At 47.0% G+C, this 10348-nt stretch overlaps 1 protein-coding gene across 1 annotated transcript in view; it reads right to left on the bottom strand.

The window, feature by feature from the left end:
• Window positions 1-385: 385 nt before the first annotated feature.
• The window catches only part of nckap1l (NCK associated protein 1 like), a 56269-nt gene continuing 46306 nt past the window's right edge, over window positions 386-10348 (bottom strand). Inside the window, exons 22-31 of the mRNA XM_079844578.1 lie at window positions 5040-5170; window positions 4625-4722; window positions 4434-4527; window positions 4173-4255; window positions 2946-3020; window positions 2745-2838; window positions 2541-2657; window positions 1254-1363; window positions 1032-1121; window positions 386-950 (exon numbers count right to left, since the gene is read on the bottom strand). Coding sequence (XP_079700704.1) covers window positions 834-950; window positions 1032-1121; window positions 1254-1363; window positions 2541-2657; window positions 2745-2838; window positions 2946-3020; window positions 4173-4255; window positions 4434-4527; window positions 4625-4722; window positions 5040-5170 — 1009 coding nt within the window. The 3' untranslated portion in view covers window positions 386-833. The remainder of the gene's footprint in view (window positions 951-1031; window positions 1122-1253; window positions 1364-2540; window positions 2658-2744; window positions 2839-2945; window positions 3021-4172; window positions 4256-4433; window positions 4528-4624; window positions 4723-5039; window positions 5171-10348) is intronic.

Raw genomic sequence — 10348 nt, 5'->3', positions numbered from 1 at the left:
TACACAGGTAACCTAGGTTCTGTGAATGAAGTCAACACGCCACGAAGCGTGGTCACTCGGGGACTGCTTTGAGCCAGTCGGGAAAAAGAGAAAGGGCCGGCTGATTAACACCTGTATTTATAGGAGGTGTTGACAAGCGGGGCGTGGTTAATTTGATATACCATCTCCTGACAGCTCATCCTTAGCCGAGGCTGACCCATACTATGGCGTGTTGACTTCATTCACAGAACCTAGGTTACCTGTGTAACCCTTCGTTATCATCTCCGTGTGAACAACAAAAATGTAAATATAGTGTAAATATAATATAGTATTGTGTTCTAAAACTTTACTAATGTGTTCATGTAAACGCAGTAGACGAGATGAATATAAAACGGACACTGATGTTGTGTATAAATGCACTTTTATTAGAAACCCAACTGTAGATTCAGGAAAAGCGTTTTAAAGGCATTTAAACACAAATACGCACAATCACGAGCAGGTTATTATAATGCTTTAGACGCTTCTGCAGGTTTTCTGCTTATATTCCCAGGCAATAGAAAAGACACCAACAAATAATTGTGCAAATAATGGTGAGCAGTGATTCGCTGAGGATGATTACATGAAAATACAACTGAACCCAACAGTTTAAACTCATATATCTCAGCCCAACACAGGTGACAGCACAACCGGTACATAATGATTATACGCAGTGGGTTTTCATAACACCTTTTTAAATATTGTTTCCCCCCTGATGTCATCCCAGACAGCAGCAGTGGCGCACCCAGGCCGGATCTGGGCCGGATCTGCTGTCTAGGATGAGTCCAGCGGGTCAGGGAGTCGAGCTCGTGGTCCGCTCAGCCCATGCTGGGGATGAAGGTCCGGTGCACTTCTCTGTAAGCATTCCTCAGGAGAGCGTACGGGAAACACATCTCCAGCATGTCCTGACTCAAGAACGGCGACTGATCCACGATCTGTAACCCACAGAGCAGAACAGACGGACTTAAATCATGAAGCATTTCAGATCCTGAGCTCACGATGAAGAGGTTTGTTACCATGTGTAGGATGAGATAAACCGAGTCTCTGTTCTTGATCTCCACTCGCTCCACATTCTGGCCGAGCTGCAGTAAGATGGCGGACGCCACCTGCACATCAGACATCACAGATGAGGTGTGTGTGTGTGTGTGCGTGTGCGTGTGCGTGTGCGTGTGCGTGTGCGCGTGTGCGTGTGTGTGTGAGAGAGAGACGCTGGAAGGGCTCAAGGGCGTGTCCTTTACCTTCAGGAACTCCTGGAGCTGCGTCTGGATGCTCTTCCTCTGGACGGTGAACATGGCGGCCGCCAGATGGTTGACCGCTGAGGCCAGGCAGTGGATGTTGTTCTGGTGACCTATGAAGAACAAGTCAAGCTTCAGAAGTCAGAAATCTGAGCTGCTGCTGCTCAGGGTCCGTCAGAACACGAGGAGCTGCTGAGCAAAGCAAGCGCTCATGTTGGATTTTAAATTAAAGAGAAAGTTCACCCCAAATTTGAAATGATAGATACTGATAGATGACTTTTATGATGGATAGATGCACTGGTTTTGGGTGAACTAACCGTTTAACTCTTTCCCTGCCATTGACGGAAAGTTACGGCTTTCCGTGTTTTCCCTGTGATACGGTAGGGGGCGCTGTTACACATCCTGTAGTCCAGAATCTCCTGATCAAAACACATGTGAAGAAGACGCAGAAACGAGCGACTGAAGCATTGCTGACTCATGTAAAATATCCCGATCATCAAACATTAACCATCATATCAATCTAAACGCCTGATGTGACTGAATGAGATGTGGACGCAGGACGAGCTCTGAGGTGTTGATCTCCATCTGTGTTTGCTCATCGCTCGCAATCCGGGCCAGGCCTAGTCTTTGACAAAAACAGGATTTTCTCAATTTTGATGAAACGTAACCACATTCAAGTGTTGAGACGTTTTAAAGCAGAGGCTCTGTTCTTTCTGTTGATATATTACATGCTCAGATATTCATACAGATAAATATTCTGAGGGCCATGACATGTTTGTGCAAATGATCAGAAACGCTGGCAGTGAAAAAGTATTTTCCATCATATTCACAAAACTTTCATGGCCCTCATAATATTTTGTTCTGCCATTTTATTCTAACTTCATGCATTCTTTTGATCAACTCTTGAATGTTTCATAAAAAAAGCAAAATTTTGAGCACAAATCTGAGAAAATCCTGTTTTTGTCAAAAACTAGGCCTGGCCCGGATTGCGAGCGATGAGCAAACACAGATGGAGATCAACACTTCAGAGCTCGTCCTGCGTCCACATCTCATTCAGTCACATCAGGCGTTTAGATTGATATGATGGTTAATGTTTGATGATCGGGATATTTTACATGAGTCAGCAATGCTTCAGTCGCTCGTTTCTGCGTCTACATGTGTTTTGATCAGGAGATTCTGGACTACAGGATGTGTAACAGTGCCCCCTACCGTATCACAGGGAAAACTCGGAAAGCCGGAAAATTCTGTTGATAGTGGGAAAGGAGTTTTCGTCAGTTTTCTTCTATATACCTCCGTGTTCTCTCCTGTAGTTGGAGTTGGGATCCAGGCACAGGCTGGGCAGGGACACAGCGATGTACACCAGAAGCAGGCAGCTGATCTTAAACTCCTCCTCCATCGATGAGTTGTCTGGCGGGGAGAATAACAGATAATCATCAGATCAGATTAGCTGGAGACAGTCTTCCAGAGAGACGAGCTGCTTTATCAGGACTTCACCTGTCTGCATGTTTGCAATTGCCGAAACCAGCGCAGGGTCGATCTCACAGGGCAAACCCGCAGCCGACGCCACTTCATACACACCGAGAGAGATCTACACATCACACAATCAGAACAGCTGTAGACGTTCTGCAGAGGACAGTGGTGTCCTCGCTCTCTCTCCTCCAGACTCCAGCTAACAGAAGAGAGATCTAGACTCACCTTGATGTCCAGGTCTGGCTGGTCCTTCAGATATCTGATGGGTCTCATGAGGAACGGGCAGTGTCTGTCCATGATCTACAGACGGAAATGATCAGTTCTGCGCTCGCTCATAAACAGCACAGCATGACCTGCATTTATTATTATCCATATAGCATAAGACCTGCACAGAGGGCATTACTGTAAGACTGAAGAGATGTACACCGATCAGGCATAACATTAGGACCTAATATTGAGTTGGTCCCCTGACCCGTCGAGGCCTGGACTCCTCTAGACCCCTGAAGGTGAGCTGTGGTATCTGGCACCAAGATGTTAGCAGCAGATCCTTTAAGTCCTGTAAGTTGCGAGGTGGGGCCTCCATGGATCGGACTTGTTTGTTCAGCTCATCCCACAGATGATCTAGGGAATTTGGCCTCAAACTCGTTGTTGTGCTCCTCAAACCATTCCTGAAGCATTTGTGCTTTGTGGCGGCGCATTATCTGCTGAAAGAGCCACAGCCACCAGGGAATACCGTTTCCATGAAAGGCTGGACATGGGCTCAACAATGCTTAGGTAGGTGGGACGTGTCAAAGTCACATCCACATGATGGAGGACCCAAGGTTTCTCAGCAGAACATTGCCCAAAGCATCACTGCCTCCACCGCCACGCCTTCTTCCCATAGTGCACCTGCTGCCATGTGTTCCCCAGGTGAGCCACGCACACACACCCGGCCATCAATGAGCCTTGGCCGCCCATGACCCTGTGGCCGGTTCTCCACTGGTCCTCCATGACCCTGTGGCCGGTTCTCCACTGGTCCTCCATGACCCTGTGGCCGGTTCTCCACTGGTCCTCCATGACCCTGTGGCCGGTTCTCCACTGGTCCTCCATGACCCTGTGGCCGGTTCTCCACTGGTCCTTTCTCTGAGCACTTTTGATAGAGACTGACCACTGCAGACCGGGAACACCCCACAAGAGCTGCAGTTTTGGAGATGCTCTGACCCAGTCGTCTAGCCGTCACAATCTGGCCCTTGTCAAACTCACTCATATCCTTACGCTTGCCCATTTTTCCTGCTTCTAACACATCAACTCTGAGGACAAAATGTTCACTTGCTGCCTAATATATCCCACCCACTAACAGGAGATCATCAGTGTTATTCACTTCACCAGTCATAATGTTATGCCTGATCGGTGTATATGAATGTAGGAAACACTAAAATGTGAATATTAATGAGCATAAACAGAGCTACTGACCTCCGCGAGAGCTTCTTGGACCATAGCGCGAAAGGACAGAATCACACCAATAATGGTCACTCTCTTCAGCACGTTCTCACAGCCTGTAATGTAATAATTAAAACAATTGGTTATTTGTGTGACCCTTACTTTTTAGTTTAACATGTTTTATTTATATTTCATAATAAAGTAGCTATTGATTGTTTTTGAGAGGAATAATGGAAAGGCAGACGACTGTAGACTGTGTGTTGTTTGAGTTCTGAAGCGTGACTGTAACTGTACCGGTCAGCTTCTTCTGAAGGTCAGTCATGGCCTCAGGTTTCTCATAGTTAACTCTCATTTGCACCAGGACATCCATGTTGTCACTTACTAGTTTCTGAAAATCATAACATCATTTATTTCAATCATGTATGCCCTGTAAATTAGCCATGTTTGTGCTTTAACGTTGTTATTTTTTTTCTTTTAAAAGATACCTTCAGTTCTCCGACTTGGGATATGATGTGCCACATGAGGTTCTCATTTAAAAACTTCATTCCATAAGGGCCGATGAGTTCAGCCAATGCTCGCAAACCTACAGAGAAATATAATAAAGAGTGTGTGTGTGTGATAAACATCTAACCCGTGTTTAACAGTGTTTCAGACGCCAACAGTGTTATTGTATAAAATCAGAAATATTTCCTTGAGTTACTCTGCAAGTTGAATATATTTTATTTTTGTTCTATCATAAAAAATATCTGAGCGTTTATCATGGTAATAGATATGCCAATATTAATGCATTTGGTCTTGACAGAATAGATCTGAAAGGCTGATGATTATGATGATTATTACTGTATACAGATAGTGTGGCTACTGAAAAATGTAAAATGTTTATCTGAAATATTATCTTACCGCCGATGTCAGAGTATTCCTCCGCATGGAAGCTCTGCTCGTTCTCGTTGTTCTGGTTTACGAAGCACTGTGTGGTTGGACAGTGGACTATGAGAGCGCTGCTGGCCTGACGCAAGAGACCCTCGAGATACCTGACCACAGGAGACCAGGAGCACAGTTCAACACATTATCCACATCTAAACAACTGACCCTCGAGATACCTGACCACAGGACACCAGGAGCACAGTTCAACACAATATCCACATCTAAACAACTGACCCTCGAGATACCTGACCACAGGAGACCAGGAGCACAGTTCAACACATTATCCACATCTAAACAACTGACCCTCGAGATACCTGACCACAGGAGTCCAGGAGCACAGTTCAACACATTATCCACATCTAAACAACTGACCCTCGAGATACCTGACCACAGGACACCAGGAGCACAGTTCAACACATTATCTACATCTAAACAACTGACCCTCGAGATACCCGACCACAGGAGACCAGGAGCACAGTTCAACACATTATCCACATCTAAACAACTGACCCTCGAGATACCCGACCACAGGACACCAGGAGCACAGTTCAACACATTATCCACATCTAAACAACTGACCCTCGAGATACCTGACCACAGGACACCAGGAACACAGTTCAACACATTATCCACATCTAAACAACTGACCCTCGAGATACCTGACCACAGGAGACCAGGAGCACAGTTCAGCACATTATCCACATCTAAACAACTGACCCTCGAGATACCCGACCACAGGACACCAGGAGCACAGTTCAACACATTATCCACATCTAAACAACTGACCCTCGAGATACCTGACCACAGGAGACCAGGAGCACAGTTCAACACATTATCCACATCTAAACAACTGACCCTCGAGATACCCGACCACAGGACACCAGGAGCACAGTTCAACACATTATCCACATCTAAACAAGAGACCCTCGAGATACCCGACCACAGGAGACCAGGAGCACAGTTCAACACATTATCCACATCTAAACAAGAGACCCTCGAGATACCCGACCACAGGAGACCAGGAGCACAGTTCAACACATTATCCACATCTAAACAAGAGACCCTCGAGATACCCGACCACAGGAGACCAGGAGCACAGTTCAACACATTATCCACATCTAAACAACTGACCCTCGAGATACCCGACCACAGGACACCAGGAGCACAGTTCAACACATTATCCACATCTAAACAAGAGACCCTCGAGATACCCGACCACAGGAGACCAGGAGCACAGTTCAACACATTATCCACATCTAAACAAGAGACCCTCGAGATACCCGACCACAGGACACCAGGAGCACAGTTCAACACATTATCCACATCTAAACAAGAGACCCTCGAGATACCCGACCACAGGAGACCAGGAGCACAGTTCAACACATTATCCACATCTAAACAACTGACCCTCGAGATACCCGACCACAGGAGACCAGGAGCACAGTTCAACACATTATCCACATCTAAACAACTGACCCTCGAGATACCTGACCACAGGAGACCAGGAGCACAGTTCAACACATTATCCACATCTAAACAACTGACCCTCGAGATACCTGACCACAGGAGACCAGGAGCACAGTTCAACACATTATCCACATCTAAACAACTGACCCTCGAGATACCTGACCACAGGAGACCAGGAGCACAGTTCAACACATTATCCACATCTAAACAAGAGACCCTCGAGATACCCGACCACAGGAGACCAGGAGCACAGTTCAACACATTATCCACATCTAAACAACTGACCCTCGAGATACCTGACCACAGGACACCAGGAGCACAGTTCAACACATTATCCACATCTAAACAACTGACCCTCGAGATACCTGACCACAGGAGACCAGGAGCACAGTTCAACACATTATCCACATCTAAACAACTGACCCTCGAGATACCTGACCACAGGACACCAGGAGCACAGTTCAACACATTATCCACATCTAAACAAGAGACCCTCGAGATACCCGACCACAGGAGACCAGGAGCACAGTTCAACACATTATCCACATCTAAACAACTGACCCTCGAGATACCCGACCACAGGAGACCAGGAGCACAGTTCAACACATTATCCACATCTAAACAACTGACCCTCGAGATACCCGACCACAGGAGACCAGGAGCACAGTTCAACACATTATCCACATCTAAACAAGAGACCCTCGAGATACCCGACCACAGGAGACCAGGAGCACAGTTCAACACATTATCCACATCTAAACAAGAGACCCTCGAGATACCCGACCACAGGAGACCAGGAGCACAGTTCAACACATTATCCACATCTAAACAACTGACCCTCGAGATACCCGACCACAGGACACCAGGAGCACAGTTCAACACATTATCCACATCTAAACAAGAGACCCTCGAGATACCCGACCACAGGAGACCAGGAGCACAGTTCAACACATTATCCACATCTAAACAACTGACCCTCGAGATACCCGACCACAGGAGACCAGGAGCACAGTTCAACACATTATCCACATCTAAACAAGACACCCTCGAGATACCCGACCACAGGAGACCAGGAGCACAGTTCAACACATTATCCACATCTAAACAAGAGACCCTCGAGATACCCGACCACAGGACACCAGGAGCACAGTTCAACACATTATCCACATCTAAACAACTGACCCTCGAGATACCCGACCACAGGACACCAGGAGCACAGTTCAACACATAATCCACATCTAAACAACTGACCCTCGAGATACCTGACCACAGGACACCAGGAGCACAGTTCAACACATAATCCACATCTAAACAACTGACCCTCGAGATACCCGACCACAGGAGACCAGGAGCACAGTTCAACACATTATCCACATCTAAACAAGAGACCCTCGAGATACCCGACCACAGGACACCAGGAGCACAGTTCAACACATTATCCACATCTAAACAACTGACCCTCGAGATACCTGACCACAGGAGACCAGGAGCACAGTTCAACACATTATCCACATCTAAACAAGAGACCCTCGAGATACCTGACCACAGGAGTCCAGGAGCACAGTTCAACACATTATCCACATCTAAACAAGAGACCCTCGAGATACCTGACCACAGGAGACCAGGAGCACAGTTCAACACATTATCCACATCTAAACAATTGACCCTCGAGATACCTGACCACAGGAGACCAGGAGCACAGTTCAACACATTATCCACATCTAAACAACTGACCCTCGAGATCCCCGACCACAGGAGACCAGGAGCACAGTTCAACACATTATCCACATCTAAACAACTGACCCTCGAGATACCTGACCACAGGAGACCAGGAACACAGTTCAACACATTATCCACATCTAAACAAGAGACCCTCGAGATACCTGACCACAGGAGACCAGGAGCACAGTTCAACACATTATCCACATCTAAACAACTGACCCTCGAGATACCTGACCACAGGAGACCAGGAGCACAGTTCAACACATTATCCACATCTAAACAAGAGACCCTCGAGATACCTGACCACAGGAGACCAGGAACACAGTTCAACACATTATCCACATCTAAACAAGAGACCCTCGAGATACCTGACCACAGGAGACCAGGAGCACAGTTCAACACATTATCCACATCTAAACAACTGACCCTCGAGATACCTGACCACAGGAGACCAGGAGCACAGTTCAACACATTATCCACATCTAAACAAGAGACCCTCGAGATACCTGACCACAGGAGACCAGGAGCACAGTTCAACACATTATCCACATCTAAACAACTGACCCTCGAGATCCCCGACCACAGGAGACCAGGAGCACAGTTCAACACATTATCCACATCTAAACAACTGACCCTCGAGATACCCGACCACAGGAGACCAGGAGCACAGTTCAACACATTATCCACATCTAAACAACTGACCCTCGAGATACCTGACCACAGGAGACCAGGAGCACAGTTCAACACATTATCCACATCTAAACAACTGACCCTCGAGATACCTGACCACAGGACACCAGGAGCACAGTTCAACACATTATCCACATCTAAACAACTGACCCTCGAGATACCTGACCACAGGAGACCAGGAGCACAGTTCAACACATTATCCACATCTAAACAATTGACCCTCGAGATACCTGACCACAGGAGACCAGGAGCACAGTTCAACACATTATCCACATCTAAACAACTGACCCTCGAGATACCTGACCACAGGACACCAGGAGCACAGTTCAACACATTATCCACATCTAAACAAGAGACCCTCGAGATACCTGACCACAGGAGACCAGGAGCACAGTTCAACACATTATCCACATCTAAACAATTGACCCTCGAGATACCTGACCACAGGAGACCAGGAGCACAGTTCAACACATTATCCACATCTAAACAACTGACCCTCGAGATACCTGACCACAGGAGACCAGGAGCACAGTTCAACACATTATCCACATCTAAACAATTGACCCTCGAGATACCTGACCACAGGAGACCAGGAGCACAGTTCAACACATTATCCACATCTAAACAACTGACCCTCGAGATACCTGACCACAGGACACCAGGAGCACAGTTCAACACATTATCCACACCTAAACAACTGACCCTCGAGATACCTGACCACAGGACACCAGGAGCACAGTTCAACACATTATCCACGTCTAAACAACTGACCCTCGAGATACCTGACCACAGGAGACCAGGAGCACAGTTCAACACATTATCCACGTCTAAACAACTGACCCTCGAGATACCTGACCACAGGAGACCAGGAGCACAGTTCAACACATTATCCACATCTAAACAATTGACCCTCGAGATACCTGACCACAGGAGACCAGGAGCACAGTTCAACACATTATCCACATCTAAACAACTGACCCTCGAGATACCCGACCACAGGAGACCAGGAGCACAGTTCAACACATTATCCACATCTAAACAATTGACCCTCGAGATACCTGACCACAGGAGACCAGGAGCACAGTTCAACACATTATCCACATCTAAACAACTGACCCTCGAGATACCCGACCACAGGAGACCAGGAGCACAGTTCAACACATTATCCACATCTAAACAATTGACCCTCGAGATACCTGACCACAGGAGACCAGGAGCACAGTTCAACACATTATCCACATCTAAACAACTGACCCTCGAGATACCTGACCACAGGAGACCAGGAGCACAGTTCAACACATTATCCACATCTAAACAACTGACCCTCGAGATACCCGACCACAGGAGACCAGGAGCACAGTTCAACACATTATCCACACCTAAACAACTGACCCTCGAGATACCTG

This window comes from Gobio gobio, assembly GCF_949357685.1.
Source record: "Gobio gobio genome assembly, chromosome: 19".
NCBI classification, from domain to species: Eukaryota; Metazoa; Chordata; class Actinopteri; order Cypriniformes; family Gobionidae; genus Gobio; species Gobio gobio.
The sequence above is the reverse complement of the archived record's forward strand: the minus strand, read 5'-3'. Positions and strand labels throughout refer to the sequence as shown.